This window comes from Oreochromis niloticus, linkage group LG7 (assembly GCF_001858045.2).
Source record: "Oreochromis niloticus isolate F11D_XX linkage group LG7, O_niloticus_UMD_NMBU, whole genome shotgun sequence".
Lineage (NCBI taxonomy): Eukaryota > Metazoa > Chordata > Actinopteri > Cichliformes > Cichlidae > Oreochromis > Oreochromis niloticus.
In genome coordinates, this window is record NC_031972.2 from 31711202 (window position 1) to 31734809 (window position 23608).

General features: G+C 41.5%; 1 protein-coding gene across 2 annotated transcripts in view; it reads left to right on the top strand.

Moving 5' to 3' along the window:
* The first annotated feature begins 980 nt into the window (after positions 1–980).
* The window catches only part of LOC100706624 (ephrin-A5b), an 82565-nt gene continuing 59937 nt past the window's right edge, over positions 981–23608 (top strand). For both annotated transcript variants that reach the window (XM_003440076.5, XM_005470451.4), the window contains exon 1: positions 981–1891. In XM_003440076.5, coding sequence (XP_003440124.1) covers positions 1767–1891 — 125 coding nt within the window. In that variant the 5' untranslated portion in view covers positions 981–1766. The remainder of the gene's footprint in view (positions 1892–23608) is intronic.

Genomic DNA, 23608 nt, shown 5'->3' on the forward strand with positions numbered 1-23608 from the left:
CCTGTGTGTGGCCATGAAAAAAATAAAAGAGAATAAAAAATAAACCCGGTTTCCATTTGTTCAGACAATAAAATATGTGGCTATTTAGAGCAGAATGGAAATGTTGTTTTTTCTCTCCAAAAAACAAGTGAAAACTCTGCCAGCAGAGCGCTTGAGATCGTTTTACAGGTTTCAGAATGGCAGCTTCCCAAGTGAAAACAGTGCTTTGGGGAAAAAAACAGAAAAGAAAAGAAAAAAAGCTTGTTTTCAGGCCACCAGAAGAGCTCTTTATTGACATAATTATGTCAGTAAATCCATTGAACGAGTGTTTGAAAGGCAATCTGCACGCTGATGTCACATTTGAATAAAACTTTTCAAGTACAAAATGAAACTTGGACATTGTCACTGCTTAGTGAAAATGAAGCTGAACCGGTGAAAGTGGCTGGTTGCGCAGAGATCTGAAGTCTGTCTGCGGGCCTGTGGGAAGCCCGCACACACCAGCCACCCCCATCAATACCTCCCTCAAACCCCCTCACCCCCTCGAGGAGGAGGAGAGGTGTTGTTTTTGTAAGCGAAACGCACGTCGTTCAAAAATCCAAAGCCGATGGGAGCGCGCGCACCCGTGAAACTGTACACTGCAAGAAATATCTGCAACAACAAACACCGCTGCAGCGGGTCGGCTCCAAAACCCCACCGTGAAGAACTTGATTATGACCCCCACCTCCCCCGTGCACGAGCACGGGACAAATAATATGGTGAATTTGTGAGGATGGGTTATTTGTTCATTCAAAAAAAACCCGATCTGGTCGGGGGGGAATGGTTTATTTAAAAGTGGGAACAATGCAAAAACAGTCGATGAATCCAGGTTTTATTTGACTTATTTTTCTGGGAAACGAGCTCGAGCCTCTTAACTGTCAAGATTTTTTCCAGTGTTCCCTGACTGGCCCAGTAGAAGAGAGAGAGAGAGGGAGAGAGCGGGGGGGGGAGGAGGAGAGGGGAGGGGGGTTGGTCCGGGAGAGCATGGCAGCGGGAGCCACACGGCGCTGCTTTTACTTGCTTCGCACCGCTTCTGGCGCGCTCTCGGTTACGTGGCGGAGCCGCTCGTCGGGGGACATTTAACCTGAAGACCGCGCGCGTTTCCACGAGAGCTTTGTCATCTCGTGCTGTTGCTCTTGGTCGCTTGGATAGGAGAGATCGGACAGCTGCGGATTAAGCCGGAGCTGAAGCTTCTGCTTTCAGTGTTTGTCGCTGGATCCACGGAGAGCCGGAGGAGAGGTCCCGAGCTGGCGAGTGCGGCGACACGGGGACTGAGTGTCTGCGCTTTTTCTTTTTAAAATCTCTGCCCTAACAGGAACACTTTGCCTTTTATCCTTTTATTCTAACACACACACACACACACAAACACACACATATATATAGTATTCTTCTGTGCTGCGTAGATTGCGAAGGGCTGGCTCCTGTTTTGAACTGTTTCACTGCGAGTTGGAGAAACTGTTCGCTGCGCGGTGCGGAGTTGAGTCGTGGCTGAAGCGGTGGTTTTGTGGCGTCTCTTCACTTAAAGTAGATCCAATCGAGGAAATGATTTGACTGCTAAAACCCCAAATCGCTGCTTTAAATGAAGAAGACGGCGTTTAAGCTCCAGGTACAGAAGAAAAGAGCTCCATCTTTAAGGAAATAAAAGTGGACTGTCATCCACAGAGGCACCACCAGCACACATCAGAGCCTGTAAACCTGATTCAACAAAGACTTTCGGCCAATTTTCAGTTCATCGGAGTTCCACAGCAATTATGCCGCAGGTGGACATGATCCTTTTCCTCATCCTCATCATTGGGATGTGCGTGTACGGCCAGGACCCTGCTTCCAAGGTGGTGTCCGACCGATACGCCGTCTTCTGGAACAGAACCAACCCCAAGTAAGTAACCCCGCTCTCCCGCAGGGACGCAGCGACACGGAGCGGGGAGGGGGGCTCCCTGTGCCCTGCAGGAGCGCCCTGTGCGCTGCCCCGTATGCAGCAGTGCAAAAGGCTGATTGATCGGCTGAGGTGGTTATACTCTCAGCTCTATTTGTGGCATTACAGGTGCGGGCAACTGAAGGTAATCCACTTTAGGAAGCAAAGCAAAAACCCAGCGTTAAATACTGATAATTTAATAGCTCAGCTGTTATCACACCTGTTTGTATCCATGATGTAACATTTGCCTTTGAAGTGCCACCATCTTTAAATCTTCAAACCAAGCCTGGCAGATTGCTCGCTACCTCGCTCACCTTAATAATTGTTGTCCTTGTTGATGGATTGTTGCAATGATTGCAGATTAATTGTCCCTCATGTCTGAGTCTTCTTTGTAATGAACCGTGCACATTTAGCAGCATAAATCTCCCCATGACAGCTCCTTCACCAACAAGGTGTTTTTACACAGGCTGTCATTTACGTGCTGTTATCCATTAATGCTCACTGTTTGCTCCACATTATCAGGCTTGAAATTTGAAAGCAGATGTGTTACAAGTGCTGCTTGGAATGTGTTACTGTGGTGCTTTAAAAATAATGCTGAGCCGCTTGCAGTCTGCTGTCATCGATTAGAAATGACAGGATCGTTTTGGTGCCAAACGGAGACTCATCCTGTGAGGGATTGCAGATATTCCCTGTCAGCTTAGGGTTAATGTTATTGATCTATCGCACTAACACATCACTTTGCCCTGAGAGAGCTGATAAATTGTAATCTGATGTGTTTCTTGCTTCCTGTTTGAGAGGTTTCTCCCAGAAACTTTTGCATGGATCCCGAGGTGACATTTCTCCTCCGAAACTTCCTCCTGCCTGTGCCCGGGCGCCTCCCTCCCTCAGTGACTCAGTGCTTCACTTTTCCACCTTCAGCACCGGAGCGCATAGTGATATGATGAGTGTTTGTCACTTTGTTTCAGCTGGAATACTTTCTTTATTAGCAGGCTGCAGTTTCAGCATGAGTCAATAAATAAATATTATATCAACATTTGCTCAGGGCCCAGGAACTGGTTTCTGGGCTTCAGCAGTCAAAACACACATCAAGAGCCTTCCCATGTCTTTGTAATGGTCACCCTGAGGGCAAGTGTGTGTTACGGAGGAGTTAAACTGACAGGATGTTAATGATAGAAATGCAAATGCTGCGGCGGTGACATCAAAGGAGGTGATGCAGTTCTTGCTCTGCTGCTAACAGAAAGATATCTGAGTCTGATAACAGCCTTCTGTCACACTCGCTGGCTGCAGGTCCTCTCCTCCCTCCATTTTTGGCATTGAAGCAGTTCCCAGTTCTCAAGTCTAGTTTTTTGGTTGCCATGCTCCCCCCCCACCCCCTTATCCAAGTGTCCCCTCCGCCTCCTCCGCCCTCCTCCTGGCCCACGCTGGGGCAGACAATAAGGGGGTACACAGGGGTATTTCAGCAGCGGCCAAGGCACAGCGTGGCGTTCGGTCTTGTGAGAGATCCACACATGCTGAGGTCACACACTTGGTAGTAACCAGGCAAGTTGCGGGTTAAGCAGCACTGAGGGGACCGTTGTCAGGGTCAAAACCGGGGCAGTACCGCCGGCCATGGGGCCCGATGACGGGCCCAGCACGGCACCCTGCCTGGGCTTTGTCTCGACAGAATAGGGACTAAATAAATGAGTAACTCTAAATGACTGTCTCCTTTTCTCATTCATGACTTTAATCTAAACCTGACCCTTGCTGTATAATGTAAAAGAGGGCCATGTTAAAAAGCCCAGGGGCCCCTGACCCGCAGCAGAACTTAAGAGTATTCCATACAAGCTGGCGGGTGCTGAATCCCCGCTGTTTAATGTAACCATACTCAGTGTTGGAGCCCTGGGAACCTGCTGCGGTACAGTCCCAACTTCCAGATGAGCTTTCTTACCCCCCTCTTCTCCTGTCTCTGCTGCATATTTGACCAAAGTGAGGAAAAATGGCATCCGGAGCAGCAGTCCATACTCAGCCATTCATGAAATGCCCTACAGGAGCTCTGGAATTGAAATGGGAAGTGAGTCGTGAAAAATGGAAATGCTTTGACATTTTCATGTTTTTTCCATTGTTTCAGAGGAGCTGAAAGGAGCCCTTTTTTTGTAATTTCGATAAACGTTGCGTTCATGTTTGCCTTGCTTTCATCTTGGGGAACAATCTTCCTGCGCTGATGCTCGGTGCTGATTAGGCTCAGATGAGCGGGACTTGGAGCGGCGGTGGAGGGATTTACAGCCCTCAGGATGGCTCAGCCTTGCCTGGAGTTTGAAAAGCTTTCACAGTCGGTGACAGCGAGTCGCTGTGCTTGTATAAGCTACTTAATGAAATTAAAGAGAACTCCAGTATCAGGGAGACTTGTTAAAAAGAAACAGCTCACACATAATTGATATAATGACTTATAGTTATTTTTTTTAAAATGTTAAATCCCTTAAAAAGAACTAAAAAGACTTCAGATTATTGTCTGTCAGCTAAATCTGTCTGGTGTAGGGGCTGGAGGAGACAGGAAAAATCTGTCCCATTAGTTTGAGGGGGTGTTAGCCGTGCACTTGGCTGCTATGCTGCTTTGGAAAGCAGCTAATTTGGATATAAACTTTAAAAATGCTGGTGTTTTACATAAATCTGCAAAGAGTGTGTGCAGATATTGTCTGTGTGGTGGCCGTGCAGTTTGAGAAGGTTAATAAGAACTGTGTACTTAATAAATTGTTCATAAAAAGTGAGTTTATTAAAGGAATTATGTGTATCGACAGATGTGTAGAAAGCAGTTTTGCAGACAAACTTTTGTGTTGTCGGGTTGCAAAACATTTTTCTGCTATTCACATTTACAGCCCAACCCTGATGGAAGATTTAGTGAGATTTACAGATGCACTAATATTCATAATAACACACCTCAGGGCGTTTTAGGACCTTGTTTCTGCAAAGTGATCCATTACTATTAGTATATTAGTGCATTAAAGCCAGTAAAACAGGCACATTGTGTCCATTACGTTATCTTTTGGGCCAGTTGAAACTCTCCTATGGTCGTGACACATGATATCGTGAGACTATCCGCTTCTCTCAGGGTGTAACGGACCGTTCCTGCTGCTCCGTAGCTCGGCGTTTTAGCCAGCTAGCCAGCTGCGAGCATGGAGATTCATTTGAGTGAGTCCACATCGTCGAGTGATGCTGAGCCCCAGCCACTTAAATCTGTGTTGGGATTATTCTGGGGTTCCTTGGAAGATTTTCTCCTCTGTAAGAAGTCTCTGGCCCCCAAAAACACTGAGAACCTCTCATTTAGAAGGAGAGAAACATATGATCAAAAATAAAAAAAAGTTTTTGAAATGTTGTTGGTGTATTTTCAGGTATTACGTTTAACTGCTGCTGCAATCTCCTTTAAAAAGTTGTACCAAATGTTTAAGAAATAATTTTAAATGCTTAGTTGAGCAGATCCTGGAGTGCCAACAAATATTTGTTAATGTCAAAGTAATAAAGCATTAATAACTTATCTATTACTATTAATTAAACATCTATACTACCATATAAAGTGTTTTTTGTGAAGGTTTTAATGCTCATAACAGTATGGAGACCACCTTTAGTGAAGTATGATGAAGTATGATGTGAAAACTAGCAATAAATCCAGTTGTGGCTTACAGGCCCTCAATAAATCTTATGAGATTATATTATTAAATGTTCACCTAGTGTGATCCATCCTCATAAATGTAACATATGAAGTGTTTATTAAAAAAGTAACAGCAGGATAAAAACAGCCCAGTCAAGGCAAGAAACCTGGAAAACAAAAACTGCAGCTTTTCCTTGTGGAAACACTCATGTAAGAAAAATGAGCCACAGATGTTCCTTGTCAGCTTAGCCGGCTGTGTCAGTAACCAAATGATGGAATAAAGTGAACGAGTTGGGTATTTAGTGCTGCTCTGACAAGGAGCTATTAGCAAATTCCCCGCTCACCAGCTATTTAGCTGCTTCATTAAAGCCCACCCGGGTCCATATGGTCCGCATGCAGGCGTTGCCTTCGCCCAAGGTGTTTATTTGTTGCTGATAGGTGGGATCAACTGAGAATCAGGGCTGAGTTCCGACCCTAATCTCCCAAGCTGTTTGTGTCTCCGATGCCATGGAAACTGATACCCCTCGTCATCAAAGAACCTCATTGGGTGGGACTAACGACCTGACAGCTGGGGAGAGAGGGATTCCAGCATTCAGGGGGAGCACTGTCACCCCGGGGGTTTCTTTTAATCCTTGATAATGCTCATCTAAAGCTTTCCACAGCAGATGCAACATATTTCTCCATAAGATAGTCAAAGAATCTTTTCAGTGGCCTCTTTTCATGTTTAAGTGTTCACTTAAAAGACCTCTCTGATGATTGGCCGTTTGCAGTGAAACCCTCCGTGTGCACAGTTTTCCACATGGCAGAATGACCTCCGATATTTGTTTTTCCTACACCGCTCTCTTTTTAATCTCCACTTAAAGAAACAATACTCCATTTTTCACTTGGTGGCGAGCTGATGTTGTGATAGTTTCCCAGTGGCATTGTGAGTTGCCCCATTTGCATTGTTCCCAGTGTTTACCCTCGCTTTCCCCTCTCAGCCTTTTCCCGGCTCCCTGCCGCTTGGTTCCGCTTGGATTAAAAACGGACACAAAAAGGCAACCACGTCCAAATATTGACTGGGTCTCAGGACCGTAGTCCTCTCCCAGCACTGGCACAGAACGCCTGAAAGGCCGCTATTGTTCCACTCGTACTCAGCAGCCCATAGCCGGCTTTTTAGCTATGCAGAGAGGAGGAGGAGGAGACGGGAGAGGGAGAGGTGGAAGTGAAGAGTGTGCGTGTGCTATCTAAGGTGGGGCAGGGGGTTTCTACGGAGAAACTTACACATAAGAGGCCAGAGGCTACAGCAGGGGAACAGTGTCCAGGCCGCGGCATCCCAGGGTGGGGTCAGAACCAGTGTTTCCACCCTGAGGAAGTGTCAGTCTCAAAAGGCATCAAAGAGAGCAGAGCAAATGTGATTTCCTGCACCGGGGGCTTCAGAAACTGTCAATAAACTGAGCACGAGAGGCATCTTATCTGAGGTTTACCTTCCATTTTATTACAGAGTGCAGAAGCATTAAGCCCGCTCGCAGCACTTCAGTCTCTCAGTGCATGAAATGAAAGAGCGTCAAATCTCAGATAAGAAATCTCCCATATTCAACTTCTCATGTGTCCGTTTCCTACCACTCTGTGTACTTTAATCAGTAGTACCTTACAGAATGTACTTCAGGAAGGCTGAACCTTCGGGTCAATTAAACCGGGAGCTTTATATTCTCAGTTTTCTGCAAAGAGGGGGAAAGCTTTCCTGTGGAGACGCGTCAATCTGCATGCCGTCTGTGACTGCCTGGAGAGTGAAGCTGCCTCAATCCTCCCTTTATGCTTTGACTAAAGACTCCCTCATGGTACCGCGTTGGTGCTATGCGGAGCTTTGCATATATACATCTACCTGTTATAGTAGTCTGCTGCCACTTGGGGGCTGTTTCATAAATATGTGGAATGCCTGGAAATATAGACAACTGAAAAAAGGTTTATGGTTTAAGCCAATCTTTCAGCCTGAGCGTGGTCACTGCTAATGGGTGACTAGCTGTTGGCCTTTTGTAGGAACGACCACAAATGTGTCTCCATCGCTTCTGTTCTTGGTTCAATTCCCACAATTCTTACACAGACTGTCATCAGCGTGGGACCATAAGTCAGCCTTAATAGGGGCACGGCCTCAGGCTGCCAGGGAGTGATTGACAGGAAACAGTGACTAAAGCTTGTATAGTGGGTTTACTGGTTTACAGCAGTATCTCTTTTGAGGTACAGCACAGTGAATGCACTGTAGATACAGCAACATATCGATGCATCTCATTTTCCTTCGCCATTTTTGTTTTTCATTGCCAGATTTTCCATCTTTTTCGATTCTAAATAGTCTTAGTTTTGTATTCGTGAGAGCAAAAAAAAAAAAAAAAAAAACAGCTGACAGTGCAGCACGACTACACCAAACAGATTCCAAGAGAAATCAGCTCACTTTAAGAATTTTCAGGAATCAACGCTGGAGAAAAATCATGTTTGAATTAAGTGGAAAAAAATATCTGTTGACCAAAATTTGAATACAACCTCATTTCAGCAAAGCAGGAAAAAAGGCTGATAGTAGTCTAGATGAAACTGCCTGTTAAATTACTGGAGTTCTCCAATTATTTTAAGTAAAATTACTTTCCAAGAGTCAGAAAAATCACACTTATTAAATTTAAAGTAGCGCAAAGAACATCCTAAGAAGTATAATTTCATGGTACATGATTAGATGGTTTTATAGGATAAACATTGCTATAATGAAAGAATAATAAGCTATGAATAATTCAACAATGATAAAAATCAATCATTAATCTCCAATAAAGCCCCCCGGGAATCCTGAAAATGTCTTTGCATGCTAAATAATAATGAAAAATTTTACATCATCAAAAGACTTTTTAAAGAATAATACCACTTCTTGGATTTAAAAAAGTGAAAAAAAGTCAGCCAATGAGGTATTAATTTAATTCGAGATACTTGTGAACGTGTGTTAAGAATTTTCTAATACTCAGTATTTACGAAAAATACCAAAATGAAAAACATCTGCTGAACACAATAAGTTCAACTTGTTTTCAGTACAAATCAACATGTTTCGAAAGAAAGAAGAACAAAGCAACTCAAGAGCATTAAAAGTGTATTTTCACAAAAGTAGAAAAGAAAAACGGCTTTATAGTTTTATAGTGCAGTGTGAGTTACTTTTATTACAAATTCTCTCAAATCAGTTCAACTGAAATACCCAGTTCTTGAATTTTACAAAGAGAAAAAAATCTGCTCATGCAGCATAACTAAAAATTCACACACATGTAAAGTGTATGTGAATGTCGATATTATGCTTGTTAATTTGCATGAATGAAGAAAAAAGTCACTGTTTTACACTTTCAGGTTTCTACAAATAGGCTAAAAAGCAGTACTAGAGACTAGAGTATAGAGTGGCTCTTGACATATAAAAAATGTGGTTACAGTAGATTTGAAAATGTATACTTCACATTAACATGCGTTAATTTTGTGAGGAATTCCGTAAAAGTGAGTGCAACTTGAAAAAAAGACAGAAAACAGTAAATATCATCTTTCGGTTTGGGAAAAGTGGAAAGTGGAAAAACGCTTATGCAACAAAACTTGTGTCAAGTTTTAGAAAAAGAAACCCGAATAAGGCAGAATGCCATTAAACGTTTTTTGATCGAGTGAAAGTAAAGAATGAGCCAGAGCCTTTCACACATTGTCCTGTCAATCATGCAAATCTGCTCAGTATAGACCAAGAAAAGGCAGATTACAGGACCAGACTCTAGAAAGATCAATGAATCATGTCTAGATCAGTACAATCAGATTTTTGTAGCTGATTTTTAAGAGTTGTGAATAAAGATGAACCAGAAAGAATGTAAAATTTGTAAAATACTGATTCGTTTCAGGGAACCGGTTGTGTTATTTTTTGTCCGATTTTTTCCCTTCGTGTTTAAGAAATAAAACTTTAACTGTGACTTAGTAGATCGTCGATAAGATCCATAAGAGTTCAGATCAGATACTGTGAGAGTTTGGCTTCTTGCGTTTGATATGCGTGACAGTCACTGTGTTAGTGGGAGACTCTTCAGGCCTGATCTCACACCGTCTCACTCCGCTGCACAGAGCTTCACTTTTCTGCCGTTTTAATCTTAGCGGGCCTTTTTTGTGTGTATGTGTGTGTGTGCTCTTTAAATGTGAGTGGTGAAATGGCATCCCCTGTGTCTTTGTAGGCACCGGTGAGGGTATTAGCAAAGAGGCTCTAAGGGGCTTAAGAGGTCAGCCTCCCCTTTGTGTGGAGACACAAAACACTTCCTGTGAGACCCTTCACCCCTCTCTGTTCTTCCCTCAGAAAGCCAGGCCCTGCCTGACCATTCACATTAATCAGCCTTAACTCCTAATGACTGCAGTAAAGCTTCTAAAAAGTGCCTCCAAAAAAGTCCTAAGAGCCACTAAGCTGCTAACAGACTGGGCACGGCTGCCGCTGTTTGCAGGGCATCACTTAGTATCAAAGATGGCAGGGTGGTTGCTCAGCCATCCTGGCGTCCCTTTCTGGACTCCAAAAGCTGTCGAGACATGCGTTCAGATTGTTTCTTAAATCGTGTGCCACCGTTCACACTAAAATCATCAGTTTTGGAGGTAAATGTGTTGGTACTGTGTGAATTATTAAACCAGATTACCTCATGCAAACCCAGTGCCAGTCAACTTAATCCATTTTTCTTGATTGTAATGCGGTTTTTGGCCTCACTCTATGTTGTTTCTTACCAGAAAGTAAGAAGAAAAATGCTGGAAAAAAAGTTCAAATGAAGTTGCTTAACTGGGACTTTTCAGGAGTTACGACCGATAAAATGACTTGACAACAGTGATAAATTTTTGCTTTAATGAAGTTAAAGGTGTATTTTACTAAGTAAATGAATCAGGTGGAAAAGTTTTCCTTGACATGTTTGGATTATTTAAAAGTGAATTAGTCTCCTTGAGCTTTTTTTTTGTTTGAATGATGAGGATAAAAGTTTGATTTTTCTGTAGTTTTTTTCCGAGTCAGCAAAGAAAAAGGTTTTGCTGTCTCCTCTGGTTTAAGACAAATGGATGTAATGAGAAAATTGGCACTTCAGTGGATTCAAATCATACACAATTACATCTGAAACCTAAACTGGCTTCAGATATATGCTTGATGAAAAGCAAATGTGATCATTTTGACAGCAGGGGCCAAACCTCCAAGTCAGTGTTTCTGGAACTAAATTTGGGTCAGTGCGGCTTTTGGAGGGAGGCCTGAAACGAAAAGTATGCGTACCTCCTCAATGGGACGATATTTCCTGATTTTAAACGGCTGCTGACTTTGGGTTTTCTGTGTATCTTGGAAGAAATTAGACAAAGCTGATGTGTGAGCGTGTTACTGTTCCAGTCAGTTTGTTGAATCATGTGTGATTCACAGAGCGATGAAGCTCTCAGAGCTTCACGTACCATAGGCATATTTTTTTGTTGTTTTTAGCCACAAAGACAAACCAAAATATCTCTGATGAGCCAAAAGCTTTTGTGGGAGACTCTGCTGCTGCCTAATTGCTTTTGTTTCTCGGGTTCAAATGTCTCGTGTAATCGTTTTGGTATGGGGGTTTATCTGATGCTGGTTAAGAGCTGTGATTTTTTCATACCACAACAGAGAAGGCTTTTTAGCTGTTTAGCCATTTTCAGACTCCCGCGGTGAAAAATATTGACTGTTATTTATCTGCGTGTGTTGTTTAGTGAACTTGGTGTGACTTTGCGGGACCTTTCGTGTGGCTCGCCGGCCTGTTGAAACTCAAAAGTGTTTCCTCCTGTTGGATTTCAGCAGACTTGGTGCTTTGGGACCCATGAAATATTAAAAAAGCTGTTTGTGATCTCACGATAGAGCCTGGACAAACCTTCACACGCAAACCAGGAGAAATCCAGGTCAGGACCGCCATGACTTTAGCAGAAGGGTCGACACGATGTTGGCCTTTTTTTTTATTTTATTTTTTTTATTATTTCTCACAAATCCTTTCCTGGCCTCTGTTGCTTTGGTGATGAATGACTGTGATTAAATTGTTTTTGGTATTTTATCATTGTACAGCTCGAACTTCAGGGCCATTAATTGAAATCTCAGACTGCCAAGATCTGTACACTTTCCATAGACGTGGCTGACTGACTTCCCCTCCTCTTCGCCTTTTTCTCTGCGGTGTGTGGCGGAGCGGTGCAGCACAGGCAGCCATTTTCCAAATTCGACTCCATTTTGTTTCAGGGAAAAAAAAAAGTAGGTTACGAATCTTGGGCGATCACACGAGCAGTTTCTGATGTTTTCTCATTCCACACTACTGATCCTGGCGTATTTTACGCCTCCTGCCGAGTCCTTAAAGTCAGGTTTTCTTCAATCGAGCGCAAAGAATCTTTTAAAATATTTTTTTTCCCGAGAATATTTTAAACGATTCCTTTTTTCAAGAATATTTTAAAAGTTTCGCTCTGACGTCTGGTTTTTTCTGCGTTGCCAAAGTTAATTTTCACTTCTCTGAAGATAATTCAGGTTTTTTGGACTCGGTTATGGAGGGAAATTATTTGACGAATAGAATTTTTGTATTACTGGAGATAAAAATGTTTATTGTACTTCTGGAGCTTGAACTTTAAAAGAAAATAGATAAAGACTAAAAGCAGCAGAGTAACTGTCAAAATCAGCATGAAACACTAAACGAGGCCACTGCAACTTTTCCCGCCCTTAAAAAGAGTCAAAAAGACTCGACATGTGCACTGAAATGAATCCAAATGAAACAAATCTTGAAAAATGATGTGGCTTCGAGTGTAGTTTTGATTTCTTGAGGCTTTTTCGAGCACTCCAGCCTCAAATTAATCAAAATTCAAGTCCAGTTAGAAAGAAGCTAGTTCAACAATGAGGGCAGGAAAAGTTTAGCATCTTAAAATTCTGCTTTTTCACCTTGTTGTGCGTGCTGCTTCTGATTGACCCACTAACACAATGCTGAGTGCACAGGCTGCGTTTGATTTTTGCACGAACCCTTCGGTGTGCGCCGCCACAGCTGCCCTTACATGAGCTGGTACCTTGGCTCATATCACTGGTCGCAGCAATGGCAGGAGCACGGTGGGAACACGCGGGCAGACGCTGCGAGCGCTCGCGCTGATGATCCCCTTTTATGTCTTGGCTCCATCAGGGCTCTGAGTTATTCTAGTGCATAATTGATGGAGGAGTTAGAATAGCAGAAGTAATGCGATGAGAGGGTGCAGCCAAGCGGAGCGAGGGATCGCGTGCGTGGGGCTGCAAACATTGCAGGGGACGAGAGGAGGGCATCTGGCGTAACAGGTCCCAGCGCTGAGTCGACACAGCCTATGTCACCGTCTCAGCCAATCGCTGCTCTCCTCTTCCCTGCCAATGAGACGTCTCCGTTGGAGCGGAGTACTACGTTCTCATGAATCACACAAGGAGCTGTTATCAGCTGTTATTACCCCTCTTACGCACTGGTTTTAATCTTCAACTTGATGATGTTTAGCTAAGATAAATTTGGTGGTAGTTCTACTCTGATTGGTTTGGAATGCAGTAAATAACTTTGGGGTATTTTTGGCCCCAGAAGGCTTTCTTTGTCCCCGTAGTGCATTTCTTTAGGTCGACTGCGGGATCAGCAGGGACAGGGTGGATATCACACCTAGACGAGCACCTACAAAGAAAAACTAATGGCCCAACAAGCCCGCATTGTCTGTTTAACAAAAGGGACAAGGTCACAGATAACCTGCCACATCCGACATCAAAGAGACTCTGAGGAAAGGCTTAAAGAACAGGCGAGGAGACGGCTAAAGTTTCACTGCGGTTTAACGTCAGAAAGTTATTAGACCAACAGAAAAGTAAAGGGATAAATAAACTGAATATTAATAACACTCACAAAAAGTTTTCTTTAATTTTGTGGAGAAAGAAGTTACGTTCAGACTTAAATAAAAGCTACAAATATTCATTTTACAAAGGTAGTCATGAGTTAATACTTGATTTAATCCAGCACATAAATCACTCTAATTTTACCCTTGCATACATAAAAATGTAGCTGTTTTTGATGAGGGTTTTTTAAAGTTTCAGGGAATTGGAATGATGGAATGAACAGATTAAGTCAAGAAAATTCCCCAACGTTGAAAATACTTAAACATTAATCACTGCTTTTGCTGAAAAATTACTGCTTTAAAAAGAAAATATAGGATTAGAGTGATCTAAGTGGAAAATGTTGATTATTACAGTTTAATAAGCACAGCCAAACCACCGATTTTCTATAAAACCTTTCATGGAACTAGTTTCTCTTACTCAGACCATATGATTCCTACATATACTGAGTTTGTTGTGTTTGAATTAGTCTCTTGTGCAGTGTTTTAAAGTGCAAAATCACTCACAGCTAATGGGAATTTATTGCAGTTTCACAGGCATAGAAAGTGTTTTTTTTAATTATCCAGCAGGCAGCGTAATAAAAACAGTAAGTTGTGCAGAGTTTTTGCGTGTGGCTCTGCAGACAGTAGCCGGTGGCTGAAGTCGGCTCTGAAACACAGACCTGTCCAGCGGAGCACTTAGAGGCCACTGGACCGGGAGCGTGCCTATTAAGATCATAAAATCTCGCTCATAAAGATGTTTTATTTGTTTCCTGAATGTGCCGGCTGCTTAGGTTTCCATCAGAAGTCTTTATGGCTCAGTACTCATATTTCTGTCTCTGGATGGAGGTGACTATTAAGTTTTAGTGCACTTCTGTAAGTTGCAAAAACCTGGTCACCAAAAGTTCACTAATTATTTTTTCTATGCATGAACGTACTTAAAAAAAACTACAACTCGATGTTTTGGAATAAAAATCACAGAAGGGTGTTATTTTTTTTTCTTTTTTTTATGTCAGGTGTTATATATTCGTTACAGGGAAGAGAAGTTAAAAAAAATATTTTGTTAAATGTATAGTTTAGGAGGTGAATCAGCAACTTTAAGTAAATGTACAAAACTATCTTAATAACTTTACTTGCATCTATAATAAATATGATCATATGTCTTCATATGTCTTTTACACAGTGAAACAAAAAACAGTTATACATTTGTAAATAAAATGTAAAAAAGTACAATTTATATCAACATACATGTATTTTTATTCAAAATAATTGAAGTTCATATTTTTCTCTGAAACTCAATTCATAGTTCATATGTATACAAATATATTTATTATACAAGGTGTTTCAAAATAAGTTATAAAGATATTATTTTTAGCACACATAAATAGCTTTTCAAAACAGTCTTTAGCACTGATATGTAATTTTGTAGTTTACTAGTTCGCTTAGACTTTTACTGACATATGACAGTATGGTGCTGTAAACTTGATTTAAATTTAATAAAATTCAAAAGAAATTAAATGTAATGTTAAAGTCAAAGATTTTAATAATTCAGGAACATTTTTTATATCATGAAAAAATATTAAAACAAAAATGTAGTCAATGTAAGCCTCCATTTATTTTTTAAATTTTCATTAAAATGTGGATTTTTTTTAAATCTTTCAATAAAGCATTCAGATGTTTAAATCTTATGACTGCTTAGCCTAAATTATGGGGGGAAATTTTTCTTTGATCATTTTTCAAAGGCGAACTGGATTTGGAATGAACCTGGCCTTAATGCCGCCACGTCTCGTTGGCGCTGGTTTCCCCTTCTGTCGCTTTACCTCAGTTTCACTTATTTTGAATCTCTCTGATTATTGGCTGGAATAAAAGGAAAGAATTGATTGAAGAAGAAGAGGACAGGGGGAAAAAATGGACTTGTCGAAGTCCTGTGACTGCTTCTTTGGGTCACATGGTCTTTCCAGAAGTAGTGCTGGTGAGGTCTAGACACGCGATACACAGGGGGGTTAGAGAAACACGCCGGCTAAGACGTCACACACATTTACCATCCACCAATCCACTCCTGTATGGAGGCAGGCCCATTCTAAATTTTGCCCAGCAACCCAGCAGTGTAGTGGGAGATGTGGTGCTGTGGTGCAGCACGACTCTTTGACACACTTCTTGACTTTTCCAATTAGTAGCTATTATTTAGCGATTATTTGAAATCATTGCAAAGAAATTTTTGATTCTGTGTGGGCCGAAAGTTTGCGTCAACTTTGTTATAATGATTTTAATTATTATTTCGGGTTAAATCAAATCAACTGGCGAGGCCAAAGCCCCAGCTGAGAAGTCTTTTTTAACAATCTGGCGATATTGCGTCCTTGTCGTTAAAAACCTTCAAAATGTTCAAAATTAGGTTAAAACCCTCCACACTACAGCGAAAATGGATAAAATGCAAATTTGATCCAAGCACCCCCCCACCACCTTCCCTGATACCCCCACCCCTGCACCCATAAGGAAAAAAAAAAAACTGTGTGTGTTCTTGTAGAAAGTCACCAATCAGGATTAAATCATAACCCCTCAGCAGCCAATGAGCCATGGACCAGCTGTGCTTTCATTGGCCCGCAGAGCACTGATAACCAGAACTGTGCCAGATACACCAGGGTAGAAATAACCCAGAATTACTGTAGCCTGAAGGGAGCAAAGCTCTTAATGCAGCATGTTGAATTCATGCTGCAGAAGCCTGCTGCTTTCTGGGAGATGTAAACTGTATGGTTACTATGTACTGTGGCACACATACACACTGTTGCAGTGCCCATGACATGATAAAAATGTTAGATGGTTACGTGGAGCTGAGTTTGCTTTTTTTGCTTCCACAGATCCTTACTTACCCTGATTTTTATTTCTCACTTTGCTTTTTAATGAGCATCCAAAATGAATGACGACAAAACCGAGTTTGCAAAATACTAACACGCAGCTGCAATATGAATTTATTAGAGAAATTCCCTTTGTATAAGTCAGGGTTAAATCGGTGCTTGCTAATAGTTGGTATATGATGACCCCGTTTTAGAAACACAAACTCTAATATTGAAAATTGACGCTATCTCCCAGCTTTGCTGTCCAAATGTTAAAATATGTCAGAAGTCGCAGAACTTTGATGGAAAAAAAGTTAGATAAAAAACTGAAAAATTCACTTAAGAAAAAAATAAAAATAAAATATAAAACAAAAATTCTCTCTCTGTTAGCTAGCTTTTGCTCAAAAGTAGCTGGAACAGCTGCCTAAATCTTGTATTGTGTTTGTCATAATCCCAAAATGTCTCTTTGGTTTGCCAAAAGTATTTATTATAATTGAAAAGTTGTTAAATCCCTACAAAACAGGTGCCGTGTCCCTGAAACTGAAGAAGAATTTGCATGTATAATATGAAAACTTTAGTAAAATACTGAAATGCACGTGAATCAGTGCATGCTTGAAACTAAAGATAATTATGTAAATGTGTTGCTAAACTTAGAAACTGACCACGATTGATGTTATTTTCTCTCCATGTTCGCATTTTGGTGACATCGACAAAAAAATGTGTTTAGCGTCATTTTAGAATTTGTAAAAATCCTGTCCTTGGTAGAGCTTTAGTTTTTATTTACGCTCCAAAATATGTTTAATTACATTTGCCATTTATACAGGCTCACGTAAATAAAGCAGCAGAAAACTGTTGTAAAGCAATATCAATAAAATTTGAGCCTCATTCCCAATTTTTTTTTTTTTTTTGTAGGAACTCTTCTAAGATAGCATGTCATAAACCAATCAAGCGTACATCATAAAAATATTTGAGGATTAACAGCAAAGCCCCGCTAAAAAACACAAAAACAAGAAAACAGTTCAGATTTTTAGTACATTCAGGGCTTTCATATTGGCTAACCCTGCTGTCCAGATGTTAGTCGACCAGCTGTTGCTGCTCTGCTATCAGAAATGAGAAGTTCAATTAAACCTTCTCAGACTTGACAGCTTTGTTCTACCGTATAAAAAAAGAAAGAATCCACTTTTACCCCTGGCTGCTCTGCTGACTCCTCAGCTCTCGGCCAGGATTGAGCTCAAGTCCCTTCCTCCATGTGTGCAGCACACACCCAGTGGACATTTGTTAAAGCTTGAGGTTATTTAAAAAATATTTTCCTCAGCTTTTTTTTTCTCTTTGCTTTTGCATATTTCAGTACAGTATCAGCTTGCGGAAAACACAAATGTTTTAAGCCTTAGTCCAAATCTGGAGCAGTTTTGTGACCAGATCCTCGGAGCAAATTGCTTTGGTTGTGATCCTGTAAGAAGAAGTTCAGGTGCTGCACAGATGAAAGTCAGCGCATTGGGGACTTTAATTTGGCGGTGTGCTCTGTGGCTGCAGACACACATTTAATCTGCTGTGGAAAATGAGTGTGCAGACTTTGGGGAGACTTTTACACACACTCAAAGGCCATGCATGTCTGCACACAGAGGAAAACACACACACACACACACGGATGCAGACGCAGACTTGTGTGCAGGGTGTCATATGTTTATCCTGTAAGTCAGCTGTTTGATCATAATTTGTGATTAATCAGCCATGAGAGCTTTTGAATTAAGAGCAGCTTTTCATGTCAGAGTAACTGCAGCCTAATCCGTCTGGCCTTTCCCAAATGCTTTCTAGTTTAGCGAGCAGATGACACAGAGCAGGGTGCTCGTGCTCGTACGTACGGAGTCTCTTATAGCTAGAGTGGCAGGGGTCGACTTCTGCCTCACTGATTAAATGTGTGTTTTGGGGGATACTTTCCATTTCCGGAGAGTCTGCTTTCACATTTAGACACTTTCATTTATATACAGTCAAGCAGGTGAGGAACCTGAGGAGCCTCTCTTTCTGGAAAGTAGAAACTGAAGGAATATTACTCCGAATTTAAAAAAACAAGGTGCAAGGAGATGGATGTTTTAGAAGATGCCAGAGTAGAATTACTCCACAAAAATAAGATTTCTTGTATCAGTCTTTCAGAGAAACCTGTCAGAAAACACTACATGTTCACGTAGCATCACTTCATTGTTTCCAAAACATTTATCACTATAAAAACTTGACTTTTTCCTTTTTATTCTGCAGGAATAACATGGAGTAAATAGACTAGCATGTGGCTGATAGCGCTAACAATTTGTCTCTTTGGTTAAAGATTTTTTTCCAGCTTAGTTCGCCGATTTAGAAGCTAATTTAGCTCCTTTATTTTTCAATCGTGTAATGAATTTTAGAGATGCAAGGCTGACTTAAAATCAGATGTCCACTACATGAAGCATAGTAACCATGGACTAAAGTGATAAACTATTTGTTACGCATGAACTGTTTGTACACTAATATCTGGTTCTACAGTATTATAGTCGAATACGATATAAATGCTGATTCTTTTAGGAAATTTAAATTACCATTTACGATATAATACGGCATTTGTTTCGATGAAAGTTCATTAAAAGAGGATCGTTTAGAGGTGTTTTAAGGATTTTTGTGGATGTGTAATATGGCCGACTAAAGTCTTATGATTTACCTAATAAATGTGCGAGTATTACCAAGACTCCTGTACTGCTCAGTCATGTAAAGCCACAGTATTTGCTACGATGGTTAATACAGCAGCATTCCTGTAACTGTAGGGGAACGGTGACAAGGCTCATCTTTCCATGCCCATGAAAGATCAGACTGAATTCGTGGTATGAGGTAAGGGCATTCACTTATCTTTCACACAGACATTACTATAGGATTACTATAGAAACACTCAAATGGCAATATAATGGTAACCAAACAGCTGACGGTATTATACTGTAAAGCTCGCCTGCTATACAGCACAGTGGGTTGTGTTTTTATGCTAAAAAACTGTTATTCTATTTTCCGGTAAGTATACACTAAAATAACAGTTAAAAGCATCTGGACTTCTGCTGAAACTTAATTTCTTAAAGTTCTTTTTTTTGGGTGAAACTGATCCTAATTTCCAAGATGATTCAGTTTGAAGCTAGGCTTTGATTCCAGACTGTGAAGTCTTTAATCCAAAGATTTGCAGACTCCCCTCCCATCTGGTAGAGTCAAGTCACAGCTCGGTTAGGACCCAGACATTTGCTCAAAGCATAATGTGGACAAAGGGCGGACAGCGGCTCAGGCTAGTGCAGCTCTGATTTTCCTGTCGTTTCTGCCACACGCTGCAGGATCAGCTGCAAAAATATCAGATCCTGCTATAAGGAAGACTTTGCACGTATGTATTAAGAAACAATTTCCCCCTAATCTCATGGGTTATATTGCCATTAAAATGCATCAAACTCACCCTGCATGGCATGCCCCGGGCACACTGTTCCCTCCCCACAAATGTTTCTCCTACTGCCCTTTTGTTCCGCTCCAGAATGGAGTTGACGCGTGTGAAACCGAACGTGATACCAGGGGCCCGAGAGTTCATTATTCCCTGCTGTTCTCACGGGGCGAGTGAAAAATCACTCCTTTGTGCCAAGGAAGAAAGAGCCTTCCTCTGACCTCATGGTTGCGCAGTGTAATGTCAAAAGGCCCAGAGGTTTGTGTGGTGTAGCCACACCCACTCTGTTGTGGAGCCGCCATGGAATCCGACCGGGGTCCCTCGTCTCTGAGAGTGAGAGCTACGGAAAAAAAACCCTGCCTTTTGTAAACAAATGTTTGGATCCCACATCATATACCACACTAATTGGACTTTGGCTGCTCACAGCATCTTTTTTGGGGGGATGTGGGGGGGGGTTCATTTTCTGCCTTCTCCGTACACTGACCACAGCCACTCTCCAATTAGGCTCTCTCTTTTAACAGACATCTTTCTTCCTTTTCACTTTCTCTGTGCTGCAGTGCTGTGCAGTACCAGATAAGTTGGAATTATAGGTTTCTTGATGTCTCCTCAGTTAGGGGCTCTCCTCTCCTCGTCACATCTCTCAGAAAGTCGACCAGCTTCAAACACAGTCCTCTCTTCATCAAAGTGGCTGCAGAAAGTTTCTTAAGTGCAGATCCTGCACGGTGGTGGATCTGAAGAGGCGTTCTCAAAGCTACAATCTGAATGCTACCAGATGACATAATGACCCACAGGAGCCTGCTGCCTTTCAGGTGTTACTTAAAGCTGTGTGTGGCATGTTTATATCTGTGTGTGTGTGTGTGTGTGTGTGTGTGTGTGTGTGTGTGTGTGTGTGTATCTGAATGCCATAAGCATACACAAATACAAAAACTTCTTTTTTGGGAGAACACCTTGAAATGCTTGTTTTGTTAAAGTAAAAAAAAAACAAAAAAACTACACTTAGTGGCCACTTTTTTAAGTACACTTTGCTAGTGCTGGGTTAGACCCTGTTTTTTCCTTCAGAGCTGCCTTCACTCTCTGTGGCACCGTTTCAGTATAATGATGGAAACATTCCTCAGAGATTTTGGTCCATATTGATAACAACAGCATCACACCAAGATGTGACTCTCATTTCACTGTATCCTAAAGGTGGATGACTGTGGAGGCCACGTTAGTAAAGTTTGAGATGATTTGAGCTTTGGGACAGTATGTTACTCTGCTGAAGTCATCACACTGTAGTTGCAAAGGGATGGACATGGTCAGCAACAATACTCAGGCTGTGGTATTTAAACAATGCTCACTTGATTCATGGTTTCCTGTTTCTAGCAGACAGAATTTGGACTCGGTGTGGTCTTCTGCTGCTATAGCTCATCCGCTTTGAGGTTTGACATATTGTGCAATCAGAGATGCTCTTCTGCATGCCTTGGTTGTTACAAATTTTTATTTGGTTACTGTTCACCATTCCCTGAAAATTCTGGAGTTCATTGTGTGGGAAATTACCAGGAGATCCAGAGTCTCTTTTTTCTGGTTAGGCAATCTGCCATCATTTTTTGAAAAACAACAATTTCCATGTGTTTTATCAAAAACACACTTCAGAATAAAGTTAATGGATAAAATTGGAATCATTTAGTTTTAATGAGCCCAAAAACGGTAAAATTCTCAATGAGCAACCAAAGATTATTACATTTCTCAGAGAAAAATGACCGTTAGAGATCAATAACAAAAAGAAATGTCTCCAAATACTTTAGACTCTAGACTAGAAATGGTCTCATTTTTAGAATATCTTGAAAAAACAATGTAATCAGTTTTTACGGTTTGATAAACCAAATTATTAAACTGTAAACAAATATGAGCTTTTTGGACGCTAATGTTGGTTTATTCAAGATTTTGACGACACTTATTTTATGGGAATTTCCTGAAGCTACAAAACTTTTTTCCTAGACAACTTTTGCAAAACAATAACAGATTAAAAAATTACCTTAAATGATTTAAGATTTTGCCACAGCTGCTAAAATCTTTTGCTTTACTCCATGATTTTTTTCCCTTTAAAATTCCTGCTGTTGCCAAATACTTAAATGCAAAATCCTTCACTGCAATCTGCAGCTTCTTAACGCATTCATTGTTTAGTTTTTACGAAACTAAACAATGAATGTTGTTTTTCGAAACGTTTTAAAGTTTTAAGGTGTAATAATGCACCAAAGATGGTAATGTTTCTGCAGCAGCTGCTAAAAGCTTTGGCAGATCCTGCCCGGATCTGAGGCTGTAATGGAGTTTTCATAGAAAATCCCACTAACTGTGTGATATATGATCGCCAGCTTTAATCACTCATAATTATGACACGACTCAACCAAACCAGCGCTCACATAAGGTTGATTTTGGAAGCAGTTCCGACGTTCCATGCAGCACCTCCATCTTTCCGTCGTCTCCCACCTCCCCCATATAGCACTGCCTTCTTAGCCAGGAATGTGGAAACGGCGCATTTCTACAGAGCTAAACCTTCATGGGAAAAACATAGCTTCTTCTGTGGAGGAAGAACTGTTAATGGATTAAGGCGCTGCTGTTTCCCACCCGGGGGGCCAAGCCGCGATCGTACCGCGGTTTATTCAAGCTACATGTCCCCCCTCCATGTGCACGCAGGCTAATAGGCATGGCTAGCGTAGTGCAGCTTTAGACCCTGGTCCTCCGCCATGAACTTGGCTTTCCTGCCCCTCTTCACCCCATTCATGTCAGCAGGCCCTGGCATTCTTGTTGGGCTTTTTTTAAATGTGTGCACTTTGGGCGGCGATGAAAGGAGTCGGGAGAACACGGGATCTTAAATCACTTAATGAGGGGAGACAGGCAACGCTTTTGTCCAGCTTGTTCTGGAGCTACGTCCAGCCAAAGGCCTCTAACGGGCTCTGACACCTCGCTCTGCTGCAGACCTAAGTGTGTGTGTGTGTGTGTGTTGGTACATCGCCAACATTGCTTCAGCCAGCTTGGCTTCTGCGTCCTTACAAATTTTTGCTCTTCATCTCAGCATTCATTCGCATTTCCTCACCAGTCTCGCATGTTTATTTGGTCTATTTCGTGTCTTTGGGCAGCGGGAAGCATATTTGAGTGTGCGGTGAGGGTTAAGTGGGAGTTAGAAAGAACCCTCATCATGGGTTAGGCACGGTGTGGAGGACAGGGTCGCTCCCTGTGGGTGTTTGGCCTTGGCCTACACTTAGCATGTGCTGACTGCGACAGAGCATGGAGGAAAAAGCCAGAGAATGAAACAAACAAACAAGTGGCAGCAGAGTCTGACGTGCTCAGGTTTGGTCATTATCATAGCCTTGAATTTCCCAACGCAAGCCTCTGTTGATCCGATGAGCTAAACACACAAATATGTTAATGGTGGGTGTTTAAAACTGTTAAACACTTTAATGAGCCCCAAAAGTGGATAAGCTTGTTTCCAAGTTCATTTTCTCAGATACTGAAAGTCATGCAACCCTCACTTTGTGTTTTACAGGGTGCATCAAGAAGAAGAATCCGATTTCAAAAGGCTATTTTTTTTAAGTGGTGGACATAGAAGCTTGCAGTAAATCTTAAAATACATGGCTGAATATAAAGAGTGTGTCCCCCTCCAGATGCACGGCATGTGTCCAAACTCATCCCGTCCTTTTTGTGAGCATGTCTGGATTCACTGCAGCCAGTGCTGTTTTTGTGGTACCTACTGGTAACTTTATGAAACTCACGAATCCCCTCTTTCTAACACTACGTGTTTCGATCATTACTGTTGAACAGCTGCGGAATTAAAGCACTTTGAAATCGTATGATTATTTTTGAGATGCCCTTTATTTTAGCAGCTTAAGCTCAAATTCAGAATCTGAGTAGCAGCCGTTTGAGCAGTACTATTAGCCATAAAGTGATTTTCCTTTTACAAGTAGCTACAAAAAAAGGTAGAATAATTTTTGTGTTTT